This window comes from Lepeophtheirus salmonis, unplaced genomic scaffold, assembly GCF_016086655.4.
Source record: "Lepeophtheirus salmonis unplaced genomic scaffold, UVic_Lsal_1.4 unplaced_contig_3172_pilon, whole genome shotgun sequence".
In the NCBI taxonomy this organism is placed as follows: Eukaryota; Metazoa; Arthropoda; class Copepoda; order Siphonostomatoida; family Caligidae; genus Lepeophtheirus; species Lepeophtheirus salmonis.
The window spans coordinates 2,239-23,759 of NW_027293700.1; the positions used below are offsets into that span (position 1 = coordinate 2,239).

At 33.6% G+C, this 21,521-nt stretch overlaps 3 protein-coding genes and 1 long non-coding RNA gene across 4 annotated transcripts; 2 read left to right on the forward strand and 2 right to left on the reverse strand.

Annotated features, from left to right (window-relative positions):
- The first annotated feature begins 534 nt into the window (after nt 1-534).
- On the forward strand, nt 535-7,534 carry LOC121132281 (uncharacterized). The gene is made up of 3 exons (XM_040727647.2): nt 535-810; nt 4,553-4,724; nt 5,987-7,534. The coding sequence occupies exons 1-3, from the start codon at nt 661-663 to the stop codon at nt 6,925-6,927; spliced, it is 1,263 nt and encodes a 420-aa protein (XP_040583581.1). The 5' UTR covers nt 535-660; the 3' UTR covers nt 6,928-7,534.
- A 3,622-nt stretch (nt 7,535-11,156) lies between these two features.
- Nucleotides 11,157-11,891, reverse strand: LOC121132154 (uncharacterized). The gene is made up of 2 exons (XR_005869238.2): nt 11,480-11,891; nt 11,157-11,404 (listed from the first exon to the last, which is right to left on the reverse strand). It is a non-coding gene; the product is annotated as an uncharacterized lncRNA (long non-coding RNA).
- Nucleotides 11,892-13,628: 1,737 nt separating this feature from the next.
- On the forward strand, nt 13,629-15,055 carry LOC121132282 (cyclin-dependent kinase 10). Its single transcript, XM_040727648.2, is given in 3 exon segments — nt 13,629-13,884; nt 13,887-13,915; nt 13,969-15,055. Coding segments are annotated over 3 exon segments (1,194 nt in total). The 5' UTR covers nt 13,629-13,637; the 3' UTR covers nt 14,887-15,055.
- A 94-nt stretch (nt 15,056-15,149) lies between these two features.
- LOC121132283 (GRIP and coiled-coil domain-containing protein 1) lies at nt 15,150-17,604 on the reverse strand. Its single transcript, XM_040727649.2, is given in 4 exon segments — nt 15,150-15,671; nt 15,727-16,773; nt 16,776-16,892; nt 17,091-17,604. Coding segments are annotated over 4 exon segments (1,995 nt in total). The 5' UTR covers nt 17,541-17,604; the 3' UTR covers nt 15,150-15,290.
- Between the last annotated feature and the right edge of the window lie 3,917 nt (nt 17,605-21,521).

Below are 21,521 nucleotides of genomic sequence, written 5' to 3' on the forward strand. Positions count from 1 at the left end.
GCCGGCCCGGTTTTTTAAAAAAATGGTAATCTGAAGAATGAATTTTCTTTTCCTTTGCAGTTGTAATTATCATTTAATTCTGGAGTAGAAAACATCCTTTCCTAAATAGAATCAATTATATTCAAAACTTTATTTAATATGCGTGTGAGCTCAAAAAAAGAGGAGCGTAACCCTGAAGATTTGTTGCAGAATTATAATTGTAAGCCCTTGTTGGAGTAAGAGTGGAATTGGGTGTCCAAATAGAAGTAATTATATAGCAATTTCCCTTGTTCATTTCATTTTCTCCTTCATCCCTTGTCACAGCTGATTGAAGCTTATCTAATTAAACGTTCAAATTAGCAGGGTTATCATGTAGATTGTAGATTCCGCTTTTTTTTACATGGCCACTCTACAGAAGATTTTCATCACTATTTATGACTGGAGCACAATGACTTATTTTTATAGATTCAGACATTCATAAAGACAGATAAACAAACTTTTTTTCAAAATTGAGGTTGAATTACTAATTAAAATATTTTTTTCTTTTTCAGTTCCTATGGCTGGCGCTTTGGACTGCAGTTGATCAGCATCCCCCTCATTTCCTTATTTTTCCTAGGGTTGTTCTATCGCTCTGCAAGTCTATATCATCCTCAAAGAAGGGCCATCCTTCATCTCAAAGACATGTCCAAACGCAAGGGGAAGGATAAAAACAAGTCGGAGAGTAAACCACCTTATTTTGACTTTGCCTCACTTAAAATCCGATCTTTTCGAATCGTTTTAGTCAGCACCGTCTTTACCTCTATGGGCGTTTATACTCCACTCTTTTTCTTTGTGAGTTATTAAGGGCACACTCTATAAGTTTGCCTTTCTTCATACTTTCTTTCTATCCCAAAATTGGAGAGAGCGACAGTTTAAAGTTAAAATTCAATTATAGCAACATTTTCATTCTAAGGAAATAATTTAGATAAGAATATATTATTGGCATTGGAGTAGGGGGAAAGGGGCCCTGACTTTTCGAGATATTTGGACAATTAAAACTTGGGAAGATCGTGAAAGTAGATGGAAGGTTTCATTATGCGTAGAAGGTTATAAGTTCCTCTCTTATGGAGTAAACAGGAGGAAAAAAGGCCTCAGAGTCTATCTATAGACTAAGGAACGAAGCCAGAGGTAATTTTAGCGTAGAAAACAGTCTTTGCACTTTACGTAATGTAATTCGATCTCCTACGGCCTCATCCTCAGTCCACGAATCTCCTCCAGTCCCTCTCCTCCTACTCAAAAAATATAGTTTTCGTATCACTTCCTTTGGCAATGTAATTTATTTGTTATTAAAAAGTTTTGATAATTACATTTCAACTTTCATTGGAGCCTGTCTCCAATTTTGAGATAGAAAGAGAAAGTATGACGTGCGGGCAAACTTATTCCGTGTACCCGTTATTAATTATATTATGTTTCTATGTTTTTTACTCTCTAAATCAACCCTATTATGATATAGAAATATGTTCCCTTCATAAATATTTGCAAGTTTACAACATATTTTGTTCCAGTCTATTAACCAGGATGTTTATATAGATAGTAAATACATCATATAGAACATAGGGTAGACTGGGGAGATTTACAACAGACTCTTTTATAGCAAGAGATGAGGACTCATAAATTAAAATCCTCTTCGGTTGTCTAGCCTCAGTTTCTAAAAGTCTGACAATCTTTTACTTGGCGCCATTCCAAATAGCTACATTTTGATAGTTTTTTTTCTGTTTTTGTACGATCAAAAATGTTTGAACAACAAGCAAAATGGCATGGGGTGTGCAATCTCCTTGCACTACCACAAATCGACCAGTGGAAGCTGTTCGGAACAGGAGAAATGATCACTTATTGCCTAAATCAAGAGCTCAGGTCAAGGTAATCTTCAGGACCAAACATCCAGATCAGGTCATCGTCCTCAGCGTTGTGGCGTCCGATGGTTGCAAAATGCCTCCCTACTACTTCAAAGCCAACGAGATACTCAATACCGACGTTTACTACAAGGTCCTAAGGAACAATGCCTTGCCATAGTTGAAAAGCACGTTACGCAGGGACAACTACGACGCCCTGGTATACATGTCCAAGAAGGTGCAGCATTTATGGCTGGCCCAGAATTCTGGCCATCGTCTTCTCCCAACTTGAACCCTCAGGACTTCTCTGTTTGATGAGTCTTGGAGGGCAAGATGAACAAGACTTCTTATCCGAATTAAGGCCGTGATCACGGAGGAGTGAATCAACTTGTCATCGGACTTCATCAAGGCCAGCTGTATTTCGGTTCGTCCATCTATTGAGCCCATCATTCAGAATGGAGTGGATATATTCAATAAAATTTAGAGAAAACTGTTAAATTACCAACATTTTATCAAAAGTTTGCCATAAAAATGGCACCAAATAAAAATATTGAGATGTGAAGACGCCTTTTAAAGTTTTCTAATTTTTGACTCATCGTCCTGTACAAATTTACAGGTTGACCTATAAGTCTTAGGACAAGTTCAACAGCCAAGAAAGTAAGCAAATATTTATTTCTCGAATCAGCTTTCTATAACATTGCAATCAGCGTGAAATTAATTTCAAAAGGACTCACACTTGATACTACATTGCCTCCATTTGTCCAGCTCTCAGACGCTTAGGAACAGCTTTACACACTGTACAGATGGTCTCCTCAAACAAGTTGCCCTATGTGGACACTATGGTGGCCTTAAAGTCGGCAATACTGCGGTCGGATGTCACACTAACCTCCCTCTCAAGAATGGACTATATAGAGAATTCCATTACCTTGACATCTGGGGAAGAAGGGGGGCACACGTCCTATCTGCAAAAGTGCTCACGAGTTGTTTGGCAAACTCTTGCACACACTTTGCAATATATGAAGGTGATCCTTCCTACTGGAAGCAGTAAGACCCTACCCAGTCTGGACATCGAAAATGTACAATGTAAAACAAAGAAATCCGGCACTATTGATCTATTGAATTTATATTAACATAAAATTGTAATTTTTTAAGATTTATTCAAAGAACAAAAACTGAGCAGGGGATACAATCGTTGAGAATATATTTCATTCAATGTAACTCCTATTGGCCTCAATAACAACCTCGATTCGTGTCTTGAACCACGTACTTGCCTTAAAAACAAAAGCCCGATCTAAATTATTGCATTCCAAGACGATGGAGTCGATCAAGGACTTCTTGGTGGTGTGAGGACCTCTGTGGATCTTTGACTTAAGGTAGTTTCAGACAAAATAATTGTTCAGATTCAGGTTGATGGACCTAGGAGGCCCAATATCCTTGGATACCCAGTCCCTCCTTCCTTGTGATTACTCCTCTGGGGCCCTTCGTCTCCGATAGGGCCTGCATCAACTCCGCAACCATTATCCTGTCAATTTCTATCATCTTTTAGACCTCAAAATTGATAACATCTAGATTGTTGTTCACCAAAATCATCAAAACGTAATAGACCGGATGGTCTATTGACATATGAACACTTACTAATTCAACAATTTATGATGGATGAATGAAACTAAACAAATTTGAGCTATTTAGCTTAGGTACAAGTCGAGAAAATGACACTTGAATGTGATCGACGAATTCCCATTCAAGCACTCCAAGAAGTTAGGCGTCTCCAGGACCACCATTTACTTCGTCAGCAAGTCCGAAACGTTGGAGACGAAGAAGTGCTCTGTCAAAAGGTCAAATTGGACCCGGAGAAAACAGCCCATATCAATCAAATCAAGTCCATGAAGGTCCATGCAAGAGATCTTGGGATTTCACAACAGACTATCCAGAGAGCTATCAAAAAAGTGATGGAAACAGCCCTGTGATGGAGGGAGAGGTCACTTTTGACACCAGCAATGAAAGAGACGCATCAGCTCCATTGCAAGACTCTTTCGAAGGAGTCTTTTTAGTTCTTTTGAAGTATTTTTTGACACTTTTGCCCCCACCCCCCTCAACAGCTCTGATCCCAACCCCCTCCACTACACCTTTTAGGAGCATGTCGATAGGAAGGCACGCAGTTTCCGTCATCCAAACACTGGGGCCCTCAAGACCACTGTCAGCTAGCACCTGGACGCCATCTGCAGCTGGTGCCAGGCTTTCCGCCGCCACCTGGAAGACATTATTCCTGCTCAGTGTGGCTACATTAATGATTAAGAGAACTCAAACACCCATCTATTTATAGTATTAATTATGTTGTTAATTAATAAATTATATCTTGTCCAAGTTTAAAATTCAAAGTGCTCATATTTTAATGGACCACTCAGTATGCATATTTCACATTAGAAAACATACGCAAAAATCTGAAGCACCGGATTTCTTTGTTACACACAGTATAATATAATAATCATTAAGGAGAAAAAATATCAATCATTTTTGTACACTAAATTGTCCAGCTCTGAATAATTTTAGCCAACTCAAAAAGTATAGCAACTGTAGCAAGTCTCCTCTAGTTTCTTGTACACTGTTAATTCTTTATCATTTATAAGTTATCAACATTGCGCAATTACTCAGAATAGTATTTTATATGTGGGAACATCCGTAATATTTTATTTATGCTCTAGGTTCCAATGGCTCAGAAGGAAGGGATTCAAGATAACGTCATACTCTTACAAACATTTTTAGGCCTTGGAGTTTCTTTAGGGATATTTGGGTTTGGTTTCGTCGTGTTGTCAAAGAGTAATCAGTGTCTGATATCAAGGCAATATTTAGTCCAAACATCTATTTTTGGGATCGGTAAGGATTTATCTAGCAGTACGGTGCCCATCCATAAGTTGTGAGCTTTATTATTTCATTTTTTTACATTAATTCATAAGACCCAAATTTGTTCATTTTATTGTGAAAGTTTTTTAAAATTAAGAAGTTGTTAAAGCCTTTAAACTGCAGAAAAGTATTAATTTTCTTAAAAACAAAATCATTATCATCCAAGTAGAGAATTTGGGATGAAAAACAAAAAACAAGCCTTTAATAACAGCTTATAAAATATAAGTACTGAAGTTTTATAACGTTGTTTTTTTAACTACTGCTTTTTTGTCCGGTTAAATAAAATAAATAAGGGGGACAAGAATGCGCGTAATGCACGGTACGAATACAAGTTATGCATATATTATTTATTTTTAAAGTATCCTTCCATTATAACGGCAAAGTAAGTCTTTACGTGAAGCTTGTAGCAAAACTTTGTTAAGTTTAGCTTAGTGATGGGACGATTTTAAAAGTCCCAATTCCGATGTGATTCTTGTCAAATTCCTGATGCCGATTTTGAATAATTTTATAATGTTTACATTATATAAAGGAAGGTGATTCCTCTGCCTTGCGAGTAATCGCACAGCAAACTATATAAAGGCGAGCTTTCTTAAATCCCTTTACAAAACTTATTCCCCTAAAATAACAAATATCTGTAGCAACCGCATGTGTTAGGAAAACTTTTGTTCACGTTTATTTTGTGTCCATTTGTTTCTTTTCAGTTTTCGAGCATACTTTATCATACATTATTTTATTACAATATTAATGTATTTACAAGACTCAAGTAACAAGTTCACTTGGTCCTTGTTTATATATTGACGGATGTATTTAGCATTTTTTTTTTTTTTTCATAGGTGATAAAAATAATAAATAGTTAAATACCAGTGATGAATAATAGACGTAAGAATCGGAATAGCAAATTAAATATTATTTTCCCTTTTCCGATTAAAGAAAACACCCGATTCTTCGATTCCTATTAATCCTCCCATTACTAATTTAGTTATTCAACTAAAAAAAGTTTAAATAAAAGAATCATATCACAACTATAATTAGATGATGAGGATAGAAAATGAATAAATTGTCAAAAAAAGTTAACTTTAAACAACCTTTAAACGTCAATTTTAGTATTTTACAATGAATCCACCTATTTTTTTTAACAAAATGGAATAAATTTGGGGCGTGTAAGACTTACAAAAACTTGCGAATTGGCACTCTAATGTACAGATAACAAAATAATTACCAAATTCTTTTTTCAGCCATTTCCATATTTGCTCTGATCTCAGTGGAGGGTTACCATGGATATTTGCTTTTTACTTGGATGTACGGAGTTTTTTTTGGTGGATACCTCTATTCCCTGAAAGTGTATACCTATGAACGCCTTCGAGTAAAGCACTTCAACCGAGGATGGGGCTTCATACGAGGAGTACAATCCTTACCTATACTAACCGGCATTCCAATATCTATGTACACCAACACTGGAAATTCGAAATCCGGCTTTTACTTTTCCCTCGCATCCTCACTTCTTGGAGGATTTATTTTATTTTGTGCCGGAGATAGCGGGAGTGGAGGACCCCCTCGAGGAGGGGGACTCTACTACGCCTCCTCCAAACAAGAACTGTCCAAAACTGATACGAATCTCACTCTGGAGCTTTTGCCACATCCTCAGCATCATGGAAGACAAAGTAGAGAATATATCAGATCTGCCTCTGGAGGCATTGCTGGCTTTACGTCTTCGGAAATGAATTCGACGTCTTCTTCAGGTCAGCCGATAGGGAACAATGAAGAAGAGCGGGAAAATAGTCTGCGCTGTACTTGCAGTACAAGTAATGAAGAAGCTCAAAAGTTGGATTTGGAGGACGATGAGGATGAAGAAGACGAAGAGGATGATATCATCCTCCCAGTAGAGGAGGACGAAGAGGATATTTTAGTGGAGAAGGATAATTCTTCTTCCTCATACGCGGATCCAGAATCCGGAATACAAGAAATTGATGAGTTAGAAATCCTACGAAAGCATTTAGGGAAACGGAAATTGACTTGTATATCCGAAGAAACACTTAATGACTCGGATTTGATCCTCATTAACACGGAGAAAGAAAGCCGGTTGGGATCACGCTGTTCATCAGAGCCCGAATTCTCTGCATTTGAAAACAAATCAGTTACATTCAAACGCCGAAAAACATGGCATCCACATAAATAATGATAATATATTAATTCTTTTAGTTTTTTGTTAATTGAGTTTTTGTTTTTTAGATTTTAATTTTGTAGGTTGCTATGTATGTACGAGTATATCCAAAATGTACTGAAGAGAGTCTTCTTTAAATTAGACTTCAGGCCTAGGTATCATTCAAATTACTTATTAGTCATTTTGTTACTTTATAATGCTGTATCTTTCCCCCACCCTCTACCCCCTATTTTATTATTGCCATCAGTATTTTTCTTAGTGGTGCAGGATCAATGATTTATTTCAAAGATACAAACTTTCCATTTGATTTTTTAAACTATTTTTTTAATGTAAGGATTTTTTTAAATGTCCTATTTTTTTCACGTCATGATTCAAATTAATAAGAGTTTTTTTGTTGTTTTTTTTCGTTTTTGTTTTTTTATTTACAAAGGTGTCTTTCAAAAATATTTATTTTCAAGAAGAAGAGGGGGAAAAATTCAAACTGTCAGTTATTTTTCTAGTCATTTACAAACTGATTATTTGATTTTTCAAATATCTTTATTATTTATTTATTATTTATTCTGTAATTTTTTTAACAGATTAAAGTATTTTTTCAAAAAATATAATTTATTTTTAAAACATGTATTTCAAGATTATTTCATTTATTTATTCAAAAAAACAAAAAAAACTGAAGCCTCTTGCATTGTTGTTTCACTGAGAGAGAAATGGATAGTTTATTTTTGTTATTAGTTGTCGATTATTTTGCTTATTTTTTCATGGTGCCAACTACCAATGACTTTATCATCAGGTAATACAGTAATTAAAGTAGAGAAAAATTAAGGCTCAATATGGTTATAAACATTTATCCGTAAAAAATCCAAGTATTTTTGTTAAATTTTAGCTTTGCCGCTATAACTGCTTTACAGACTTTTGCCATTTTTAATATTAGTTTTTGCAAGATAGGTAGGTATGATATTATTCCAAGCATTCTTACTTGTAAGGCACTTTTCCCGAACTTTTATGTCTAGGTGTTTCCACAATAGATCTATTGGGTTCAAATCAGGAGATTGAGCTGGCCATGGTATAATAGATAAGATGTGAGAGGTTTCTTTCTTTTCCAATAATTTTTTACAGAGCTTGGATGTATATTTTGGGTCGTTTTCTTGTAGAAAAAATATCCTTCCAAATATATGTCCAGAAGGAATGGCTTAGATCTTCAGGATAGAAGGATAACGATTCTCAAGGAATTAACTATTAATCTTTCATACTTTCCAGAAAGAAACATTAGATATGAAATTCAGGCTGGTCAAAACAGCTGGATTTTTATAGACAAATAATTACAAAATATTTTTTTGGATCTATTTTTTCATAATAATTTTCCTCGGGTTAAAGTAAAAATATTGATAAACTCATAAACATTATTTTTTTTTTTTACCCCCAAACTATTTCTTGCCATTGTAGATGTTTTTAGAGTGATCAATAGTAAGGGGGCTACAACTTGTGTGTCTTCTTCACATGAACCAATTGCCCTTCAGAGTAGTGTTTAAGCAATTAGATTAAGTACAAAAAAATACACCTATATTTAAGCAATTTTCGTTTTGAAGTGCATTATGTTGCATCCTTTACACACAACATCAACGAACAAATTTGCACTATCATGGTCTTCTAGACTTGAGAGGATTCCCCTTCCTTATATAAGATAATATTCATTCGTTTTGGACAATACCCCTGTCAACATAGAGTCAAAGTTAAGCTTGTAACATTTCATAAAATTATTTTGTAATAGTAAAATCCATGAAAAGAATCGAAATACTTCTATAAGTTCAAGGCATAGTGAATAAATCCTTTGTTTAAAAAGGAATTCATAAAATAATTTGCCATAATCATTAGAATAATCGAATTTCATTTTTGATAAAAAAGTATAAGAAATATTTATTTTTTTGGACGAATTCCGAGTTTAATATAAGTATATCAATTTTGATGAGGTTGCATGTGATTCAATATACCAGGTGGTCCATTGCGCACACCTCAAAAAAGGGAAAGGAATGTTTGGTCAACAATATTCACATCTGACCCATACCCTTTTGATCCCCTAAAGCCCTGATGCCAAGCACTTCGAAAAACTTTTTGGGTCCATGTTGAGGGGAAGGTCATCTAATTACAGAGATCCTCAAAGCCACTGTTAGACAGCACCGGGACGCCATGAAGGAGGACTACATCTACAATGGGTTCCGCCGCCACCTGAAGCCATCATTGCCTCCAAAGGCAGCTACATTAATGATTAAGAAAACTCCGACACACATCTATTTATATTATTAATTTTGTAGAAATTTAATTGTAAATTAATAAATCATATCCTATTGAAGTTTCAAAGTGTACAGATTTTAATGGAGTATAGTAAGAAAAGGAAAAATAAACAAACACGCTAAAAATTCGTATAGAACAGGGTCAGCAAACTTTTTTTTTACTACAGGCCTGTAAATGAAAGAATAACGAGCGCGGGCCGCATAATCATTCTGTTTTGTAACTTGTAATAGTGACACTTTGATTTCCAGCAAACTTATTCGTGAAGAAGTTTCTGTGAGTTTCTAAACTACATTTCATGGACTCATAATTCTCAGAGTGTAACGTTCCAGAAAACTTTTGGTAGATGTTTTGCTTCATTGTGACGACGAAAATTTACTCTTTCAAAACTGCAACACTTTTGCTACATATTAAGCAGCTAGCTTTCTGGTTCTTTGTTTCCACAAAGTAATATTTTACTCCCCACTCTTCTTTGAAAACGCGAACTCTGTATCCACTTTTCCCTTTTTCAGTAGCCATAATGAAGAGTCCGGGACCCGGGATCTGAAAATGAAAGAACGGGAAAGATACATAATTGTGGGATACCCAAACGAAGATGGAGAAAATGAATGTAGCTCCTGTTGGTACTACATGTGCACTGAATATATATTTCTTGAAATGCATAGAACAAGGCCAAGATACTCTATGGTTATTTAAAAGATAATACGCATCAAATGCACTACAACAATATTAAATGTAAGTCACATAGCAATCAATATCTTCTAGTTTTCCTACAACATATTCAAATTACGTCATTAAGTTAAATTAATTATTACGTTTGTAAGTTTGTTAAAAGATTGAATGTTTGGCCGTATGGTTGCGATTTATTGTAATTGGGGGCATAATGCGGGGAGGACGGTGGATGGCTCATAGAGTCAAATAGTACGGGGTAAATAGACGGAGAGTACTCACTCAGGGCTAGTCATCCAGGGGGTTGAAGCCCTAGAACCGTTTTAAACCCCTTGATTATCACCAATATCAAACATACTTTTCTTCACAATTAGTACGCTATATTAACTTCATTATTTAGTAAATAATTTAAAGAAGGGATCAACCATGTAATTATGTTGAATTCGCATATCATGAAGTAATAGCATTTTTATGAGTAAGAAGAGTCTCAAGAATCGTTTCTAGCACAAAGTTACTTTAAAAAAGTACACTTATGATTCATTAAAATGAAATACCACGAATATACCATTCTTTACTTAAGTATATATCGTAACTCAAAGTTTGCAAAACTCAAACCCTCGATGCATTTGATCTGAAGCGTGACAATCCTGTATTTAAAAGAAATGCAACTTATCGATCCGTATAAAAAGGATGAGACATAACTTTTTATTCCTAATAATAAAGTTCTTTTGACGCCTTAGAATAGCAGGAATTGAATTATAACTCCATTTTTGAGACAAAGCATACTTATAGATGGCATTTGTATTTGTAAATTACATGGATAGATTAATACCTATTTTTAGATTGAATTTCTATTTAAGAAAAAAATACAACTATTTACTAAAAAGAAATCCTTTTTAGTAAACGCTTCTCAAGTTTTGAAATCAGTTCGGTCTTAGATTTATACTTACTACACGACATTATCTCTCTAACATATAAATTGACACTGTAAGCTGGTTTGCAAATATTCATCATATTAGTGTTGAGAATCTTGGTTGGTTGAACAACGCCCAACACCATGTTGGCAGTAAATAAGTCCATGGCACCATACACAGTGGCACGGCTGGAGTCGAGCTTCTTGGATATGGCCATGGGGGGCATGCCGCGTGAGAGAAGCTTCAAAATTTCACTCCTTTGTAGGTACATTTTACTCACTCTCATTTGTTTTGTTTTTAATTTAGTCGAAACTTTACATAATTAATCTTTAGACACAAAACCTATCTGTTTGAAAAAGTTAGAAGAGAATCGACGAATAAATTTTGAAATTTATTAAAATATAAATTATATGTAACACTAGATAAGATCAACCCTGATGAGCGATAATGTGGAAAAGAAGTTGATATCGTCGAAAAAAAGAAGCAGGTGTCCAAAAGATTATAACTGTTGTAGTAATTAGTGTTGTGTCAGACTTTATTTATTCGTTCCAGGTCTAGTCTAAGGACCGATCCTATTCGTCCTTAGGAATGGTCCATAAGACTGTGGGTCCTTTGGACTCACAGCACTACAAATGATTAAACAAATAAGAAATAAAATTTCCCACATAGGAAAATGATTTGACAAAATTACGGCAACTGACATTAACAATCCGCAGTTGCTTCTCCCAAATCCATAAATCATTATTCTTTAACCCAAAAAAAATTCGTCACTATAGAGAGAACTAATCACTGTTTCACTGAATCAACAAAACCTTTTCAAATGATGTGTATCAGCAGGGATTGGGGTAGGTTTCAATTTTTCAATAGTCTTCTTGTCTAAAAGGTTAGCAGCATAATCTTGAATTTTTATTGAGTGCCTCATCTTTCCTGTTAGTTTAATATTAGAAACTTTTAGTAGTGTTGATATATTTGTTCAAAGTTTACATAAAATATCATTGAAAGGGAAATAAGACAATAGTAATCAGTAAAAAATTAGGTAATTAAATGGTAATTTGATATAGCCTTCATCCAACTATGAAGGAAAGTTTCATTTTCATAGGTAGCTTACGAAAAAAAAAAAAAAAAATTATCTTCTTTAGGATTACTATCTGGATTGCCGGAGTAACCTGATCCAGGGGCATGTGCACTGTTATAAATATATATATAGATTTATTTTTTTTGAAAAATTCAAAAAAATAAAATAAATTCCTTTACTACATAACTTGGTCGAATAACCTTTTTTTTTATCCTTAAAAAAATTCTTGTACAAAGCAAAAATTCCTTTTTTTTTTTTTTTTTTTTTTGGTGGGTGGGTCTTCTACCCCTCCAGCCCCCCTACTTTAAAGCACAACATATACCAGACATTATAGACCAGCGTTTCTCAAACTTTTTTATTGAGGCCACTTTTCAAAAGGGATTAAAATCTCAAGTTACCCCAGTTTAAAATATTTATTTGATGAAAAATGCTTCTAATTATGTATAGCCATACTAACAAATGACAGTCAATACAATACCTATAGATTTACTATATTTGGTCTTGGATTGAATTATATTATTGATGACGACGAAGCAAAGATTTAGCACACAATTCATACATTTCATTTCCCTAATTGATTAGAGTGAAATCAGACATAATTATCGCTGCAGTCCATTATGGGAGAGTGACCCTCTTGAGTAACAGAGACTAATATGATTCACAGCGACGTGGAAAATCCTCAATAAATTGAATATCTTTAATAGAATGAAAATCTTGTCTAATTGACTTGTAGAATCGAGAATGTAGATTGTTGAGAGAGACCCGGAGAAGAGAGACTCCATTTCTTTGAAATAAAGGAGCATTGATGGAGTTGATAGATGAGAGCCTACTCCAGTAGACAAATGTCCTTCAATTCAATAGCTTAGAATGGATTCCTAATGTCCCGAAACACGGAGTAGATGAGGAAGATGGTCATGGATGACTGAATAGTGAATAGAAGTAGACATCATTATCTGACACACTGTCTTGACCCACAATCGTAGAGACATTGAGTGAACTCAAATTCTGTAGTAAATCCCCTTTTTTATATCCAGAGTAAATTTAATAAATTAAAGGTATTGAGGAGTACTTCTGTGTGCTGCAACGTTTCCTTTTTGACGTCTATAACGTGCTCCTAAAATTTATTTTTTATAAATTATTCTCCAAAACTACAATAATTTGTGGCGTTTTCCGTTCTACAAACATGAAACGTCTTGTGTTAATAGAACCTCTTCCTTATTAAAAAGAGATACGTTAAGGCTTGAAGCTGATCATTCAAAGTTCTTAGATAAAAATCATTCATATCCATTCCTACTATAAGTTCTGATATATGTGTGAGGATTTCAGATGTACGAATTTTCCGTTCATATCCCTATGTTTTTTTTTTATTTTTATTGGGATACCCGTAAAAAATCCCAATAATATATTATACCTAATTTTATAACAAATAGTGATAAAGTCATATTTGGGAATAATGTACTATTTAATTGATATTGCAAATCAACAAATAATTCCAAATCCTAATTTGGGTGTTAAATTGCATAATGAAACCTTTTTAATGGTTAAAAGAACATATTCATAGGTTGCGTTGATTTTCAAACTTCGTATGTTGTTTATTTATGTTGGTAATGGTGACGTCATATTCAATAAATTTGACGCAATGAATTCATAATTAAATAATAAGTATTAAGTAGCCTTAAGTAGGAACAATAAGTAACTCTATTATTAATTAATTTATATGATTGTCTATATCTATATTAATAAATGAATGATTTATTGATGAATAATTCATGTCAAATGAAGCAATGAATAGTAAGTCATCGGGGATGAAGCATAATCTCCAAATGGATAAAGTCGAATTCACTCATGGATCGGAGCCCAAGAAGAGCAAATTATTTAATCTTCGTACGGGTATGCCTTTTGACATCCCTCGTGAGGACGAATATGGAACGTGTCGACCCGTTTCTGATTTTGAAAAGCTGAATCGCATTGGCGAAGGGACTTATGGCATCGTGTATCGAGCCAAAGACTGTTTAACGGATGAGATTGTGGCCTTAAAAAGATGCGCATGCATAACGAAAAGGTAATCTTTGGAAAAATGAGAAGCATTCCTTTCTTGTCTTATTGATATTTCAGGACGGACTACCTATATCAAGTATACGAGAGATTTCCATCCTTATGGAATGTTCCAAAACAAAGTGTCATGAAAACATTGTGGATCTCAGAGGAATCGCTGTGGGAAAGAGCTTGGAAAGTATTTTTCTAATTATGTCCTACTGCGAGCAAGATCTCGCATCTCTCCTTGACAATATGCAATCACCCTTCTCAGAATCTCAGGTTAAATGTATCATGAAACAAGTTCTTCGGGGTCTCAAATATCTTCACTCCCACTTCATTGTTCATCGTGATCTTAAAGTATCCAATCTCCTTATGACGGATAAAGGCACTGTCAGAATAGCCGATTTCGGACTTGCTCGTTATTATGGACTCCCTCTTAAACCCATGACTCCTCGAGTTGTTACTCTTTGGTACAGAGCCCCTGAACTCTTATTAAATGCCAAGACGCAAACTACTGCCATTGACATGTGGAGTGCGGGATCTATACTCGGGGAACTCCTGGCACATAAACCCTTACTTCCTGGGAAATCCGAAATAAATCAACTTGAGCTCATCATTGATCTCCTAGGAACACCTAATGATAATATTTGGCCTGGTTTCTCAGAGTTGCCTGCCTTACAGGAGTTTACTCTTAAAGTTCAACCCTTCAATAATTTGAAACACAAATTCCCTTGGCTTAGTGAATCAGGACTGCGTTTACTTAATTTTCTGTTTATGTATAATCCAGATAAGCGAGCTACCGCAGAAGAATGTCTCCAATCATCCTATTTCAATGAACAGCCTCTCCCTTGTGATCCTAAACTAATGCCATCATTTCCTCATCATCGCAATAAAAGATCAGATTTATCTGAGCAAATGAACAATAGAAGTAAGATCCCTCCTGGAATTGCCCCTCCTCCTCCAAATATAAGTTTTCGTAATCTAATGAATTCGTGAGGATGTGTTGGTTTTTGAAAGTCCAATGGATAATTTATAAACATATTTTTGTTATAGAATAATTTCAATATTTCATATAAAGAGTAAATTACATTTACAATATATTATGTGATGACATAGAAAATAACATAACTATAAATTTAAAAATAATAAACTGTGTAAAATGTAAGCACTCAAGAACATTCATGTATCACAAAGGACCCTTGTCATACTGCCGTCGACTAGATAGGAAAGACAATGAGTGTATAGTGTCGACAAATATATGTGTAGCAAGTCATAAAATGGATAACATTGAATCAATATATATATATATATAGGTAATGAATGCGATATAGAGTTGGAATGCAACACATCCAATAAACATTAAAATAATAATAACCAGTAATGATAATAATCATGGCTAATTAGGATTTCCTCCAAAACCATGAATTATGAAATGCCTTAATCTTCCGGATTTCTTTATCTGAAAAAACTAGCACAGCCCCTATGGCGTTCAGCATGTGCTCTTTTGAAGATAAATCTGTACTAAGCATGTAATTGACAACAACATTTTTCAAGTACTCCACATTGAAGTCGGATTTCGCCATTCTCTGAAGTACGGATACTTTTTCCTCAAGATTTTCAATTTCCATAACATAGTCCTCTTCCTTATTTATGAATCGTGCCTGGAGCTCTCGCATGGCTGTCTCCAAATCCCTAATTTGACACTGAAGCCGATAAATTTGTTTCTCCTTCCTGGCAGATTCCTCTGAATAATGGAGAATCATTTTACTTTCGTCATCCGTCTGCAAGGACCATTTAAAAATACATGAATATCAACTATTAACTAGATTTACTTACGCTCATGTTCAATTTATCTGTTATTTGGTCAATGTTGGTAGATCCATTGAAACTGACGGATGATTTGCGGTTCATATAATTTACGAATCCATTATCAATGGCCATTTCTAGATTATCCCGCATAATCTTCAATTCATCCTCCTTCTCCTTCATAGAAGATACAAACCTTTCTCTTTGTTTAACCAACTCGCTTTCCAGAGTCAGCGTTTTATTCCTATTTTCCACCTCACGGGATTGAAGAGTCTCAGACATGGATAACTTCAAATGGTTAAATTCGATATTCAATTCCCGTATTTTGTTTTCATTAATAATTTTTCCTTCCTCAAATGAGGATATTTGAGCTCGAAGTCGGGTCACCCTTTCTTTGAGCTCCTTTACTTGATTCTTGAGGGAAATTATTTCCTCTTGGCCTCCTTGGATTTTATCCATTAGCCCCTTGTAGCTATGAGAATCATTATTGAGTGATGAGTTTTGCTTCTTAAACGCGTCGAAATCTTCAGACAGCGCCATATACTTGGATTTCCATTCCTCAAATTCAGAATTGTCATCTTTCTTTTCTTCGCATAGATATGAATCAATATGGTGAATAGGATTTTCGGATTTGGAATTCCTTTCCCTTAGCTGGGATTTTAAGCGCATGATTTTTTCCACGATGGAATGAAGACCTTCTTCTTCTTCAAGTGATTCCTCAGGTACTTGTCTTACATGATTAAGCGCAACGTTGTCAGTGTCCAGCTGAGATATCCTTTCCCTTAAGTTACTAATGGAAATTTGATCATCTTGTCTTTGACGGTCATATGTTGCCACAGTGTCAGAAAGTTCCTCCAATCTTAATTCTAAATTCATAACACGAGACTCTTGGATCTCCTGTGTCTCTAAAGATATCCTTTCTGCCTTAGTAGCTCTCAACTCTGCTTTTTCTAACTGCTGACGATGAAAAACCTCCATCTGATTCATTTCCTTTCGCAGTCTATCAATTTCATCTGCAGAAACAGTTTTACAATCCTTTACACTTGAACCTCGTTCCTCATTAACAAGTGTCTCTATTTCTTGAGATTTAGAATCAATTTTAGATTTTGAATGTTTCGTAGTATCCTTGATCGACATAATTTCCTTTTCAAACTTAGCTTTTTCTGATCGCTCTTCAAAAGACGTTTTTGAAGTTCCTATAACAAAATAATACATTATAATATACGACCTATATACTTTAATTATATTATATGGTGATATTTTTAATACGGACTACATCATTAAAGCTAAAAGATGGAATTGGATCATTTCGCTATACTTATTTATGGAGAATATGAAGAAAAACAACTCTCTAGCAACAAAAGATGACTTATTATTGAATTATTCTGAAGCACCTTAAGTGTTGAGGTATGATCCTGTAGTTCTTGATGCCGTTCATGCTGTTCTACAATGAGCTTGGATTTCATCTCCTCGAGTTTACGATTCGCCTCCACATCCTTTGCAGTTAAATCATTTTTTAAACGCTGGTTTTGGCTTCGAGCACCTTCCAAATCATTGCATAACTTCTTTATATTTTCCTTCAACTCCTTCTCACGGCTGTTCTTTTCATCCATAAGAGTTTTCAAACTTGTGCTTAGGGCAGCCACTTCTCCAGCTCCATTTTGGGAGCTCTGTAAAACACGAACAACTTCCTCCAATGCTTTTTTTTGCTTGCTAACACTTTTGAAGTTTTCATTGAGGAAGCTCAATTTTTCTTGGAAATTTTTAATACACTCGTCCTTCTCCTGTATTGATACAATGAGTTGATTGCGATCCTTACGTTCCGCTTTACCCAGGCGATTCATCCTTGAGACTGAGTAACAAATAAATTAATAAGTCACTCAGTACTCTTGCAGATAGAGTGTTGCGTGACGTCATAGTTGAACAACGCATCAATTTGTTATATTATTTATGTGTTCAAAAGACGCACATAGCTTTAAAGCACGCAACCTCAAAAAGGAGAACTTATTAATTATTTCATCAAAGAATACATAGGTAATCCACACTCAATTCTAAGAAAAATCATTCAATATTGCTTTTGGGTTGATGGGTCACATATCGAGGGTTGAGGGCTAAATATTAGTCTTATTCCCGACTCTTGAAATGATTTTCTCAGATCCATTAAATTGGACAACACATGATGAACCAAAATAATGAAAAAATTGAGTTTCTAAGATTATGTATATAAAACTAATATTTGAGTAACTACAATTTGGCTCTCAACCCTCGATGCTTTAAAAGATGATTTGTTGTCGTGTATTTTTTATTATATAAAAGCAGAGATATTTTTAATTTTTGCTTTTCTAATCAAATAGGATTTTTATTTGGACTTTATTCATCAAAACAAGTAGTTCTCGTTATGTTTTTGACTTTAATTGTTATACAATTTCTATTATTTTTTCTTTAAGCATATAAATCACTTTTTTTAAATTTAATACTCACATATTTTTATACTAATTTATTTGTATAATTATATATTGTATCTAAATTTTTAATTTTTTGAAGGAAGGGTATCCTGCGGATGCCCTATCATGTGATAAGAGTCGATTAGTACTTAGTTAGTAATAAAATTACTTTTTTAGAAACTAATAATATAATTACGAAATTACTTCATTAAAGAAGTAATATAACAAAATTACTTTTCTATTGAGTAATATGTAATAGCCTATTACATATTTCTTCATTGAATCTAGCATTACTTAAGTTTTTAATACAATGTCTTGATCCGATCAGAAGATGAGCTACAAAAAAGTCTAATACGACAACACTATGCTATTTGTTTAGGTCTCATAAATGAATGTGAAAGTCTTGAGTCATTTTTTAAATTAAAAAACTTAAAATTGAGTAATTATATATATAAAAATAAACTATTTTATTGTTTGTATAAATACTAAATTATATGTTGTCTGTAAATAAGACAATAAATAATTTGCAAAGTGTTCGTAAAGAATACATATATTAAGATTGCAAATTCAACAATGCAAAGTTTATATATATTCTCTTATTTCATTATTGATAATGTGTAACAACTTTATTTTCTATTTTTATTCAGAGGATCCAGGACCAAAAATAATTATCAATGATTTAAAATAATTTTAATATAGCAAATGGAGTAGAAATTATTTTTGAAGGGTAGGACTGTGTAATCTATTCATTTACAAATACTCAGCGATTCATTATTCAGCTTACAAAACTCGCCTAATTGATTTTTGCATATTTAATCCCTTAAGGGGATATCGAAAACTAAGTAATTTAAAGTAAAGTAATATTATTACTCTTGATCAGTGATTCCCAACCTGTGGGTATCGACCCCAAATGAGGTCGAGATACCAAGGGGTCGTTTAATGATTTTGAGACAAATGTATTTATAATATAAAACCCAATCAAAAAACAATTAAGACAGTGAAATAAATTCATACTATGAAACTAAATTTGACAGCATCTAGGGCAGAATTTTTATTTAAATACTGGTTAGATTTTTGAAAGAAAAGTAAGAATACGGTATCAATGGTGGTCAAAGCACCTGAGAGAAGAGACCATTTTTGACTCAAAAGCATCAATAATTATGTATTAAGAGTTGTAGAAGTCTTTCGAATGACCTCAAACATCATGGCGATCCGTGATTTTCTTGTCTGATGAAAAATTTACTGAATTTATATTTAGTTACCTCACGAATCAAATATAGATAATTCATACTAAAAATATATATTACAGTTTCTTGTAAAAAAAAAAAAAAGTTACCTATATTCATATAAGTTATATTAAGAATTGGGATTGTTTCTTGATTTCTTCTTCTAAAATAGATTGCTATATTTGAAAGGTTGGGAACCACTGTTCTTGATTCTGACCCTTGCAACCCTCAACCCTGCAAGAGACTCAATTCCACGTCTTACTTTCTAAAAATAACGAAAAGTGTTCATTATGTCTTCTTTCATCACAGTTAATCTATTCTTTATTTCGTCAGGAAAAAAAAAAGACTTGTTTTTATCAGACGAAACATTAAAAAACCTGTTTCGTTTCGTCTTTGTCTCGTAATACAAAAATCATTCGTTGAGGAATACAGTTCTGATGCACAATTAATTGAGTGACCAACAGTTCGAGTACTTTTTTTCTAAATGAATTAAAGGTACAGTTTTATTTGAGATAGAGCGAAGACTATTCACAATTCCACATAATCGTGAATAGGAATGGATTCCAGATTTGAAGTAAATTTTTGAAACAAAGTTAATCCCAATATCAAAACAATTGACTACTGTCTAAACATTTGTATGTATTTAAAGACAAATTAATGACTTCTAACTGTAATAATGTGACTAAATATTAACATTGAAAGCATTTACGAGTTCAACAAAGGAGTTTAAATGTTTCCAAATGTGTGGAGTCATTTGTTGTTGTTTTTTTCCAAAATCAAAGAGTTGTGTAAAAGAGAGATTTAAAAAAACAATTATTGTGGGTAAGGTTGCGTTGAATAATTGCTATACATGTTTAATATTTTTGTAATGGACACATCACCCTTTAGCGTAACATTATTATGCATGGATTTATCCGAATTCATGCATTATGACATGATTAATTACATTTAGAGCTGGTGGAAATAATGAATTGTCAAAATTTGCATGTGTATCCCAAATAATATCACCTGTTCTCTCTCTTGTTTGACTATTGTCATAACTCATATATACTGACATAATTATCTTTAAAAAACTGGATAACGAATAATCAAAATGAAGTAAATTACTATATAACAAGCGGATTTTAATTATTTTATTTTTCTTCCTAATGGATGAGAGGTTTAGTGATATAATGACTAAATGTCAGTGCAAAATATTTTGACGTTAAAGAGTGTACTTGGGGAATATTTCCCTTTTATTTAAAAAAAATCAACCAACGTAGTAGGTTTTTTTTAAAAATAACCGTTATGGAATAGTGGGTAGAAAAAAATATGGGATTGTCCTACTTAGCTATGAATTATGATTTAAAAAAACAAAACTTATTTCATTAGCATATTAGAATACAAATTGTAGCTGTGCTATGTTCTGTATTATGGTTGGATGTGGCTATTTAACAGCTGCAACACCGACTGTTCCTAAGTATTATAAGTGTTTTATGTAAATTATACCAAAATTAAAGAATTATTAGTGATATAATTTTGCTTTAGATAATGATATAAAGAGCGATAATAATTAAAAAGACAAAATAGACTAAAAGTACACGAATGACCAAGCCCCTGAAAGAACTAACACAGAAGGGGATGCATAATGATCATAATTAAAACTGTTAAAATAAAGAGTACTTAAAAGATTATAATGTTCCTTTTAGACGATTTATATTCCAAGACCCATGGGAAAATTTGTGTGTTATCTCGAGATCCAGGGAAATAATTACTATCTTAACATAAATAAACTATATAGACAAATACATAATACATCTTAGTAACTGCGAATAAAATACCACTCTTACGAAAACAACAATATAATGAATCGGTTGTCAAGTTTTTCCAAATAAATATTAAGAATATATTAGGTATCTCACACATCTTATTTAAACTTGAAAAGGTCGAATATAAAGCATCTCAGTCTCAGAACAAAAAACACCACATTCTGATTCCACAAATGTGGGTTAAATTGGTTATAAGCTAAGACATATGTAAGTAAAATTGGCTATGAAAATGTGTACACATCTGTATGTGCAATTGACAATAGTACATATTTATATAATGTTAAATAATTAATATATATATATCGGGATTTCCTGATAGTATAAAACAATAAGATCACGGGAGACAA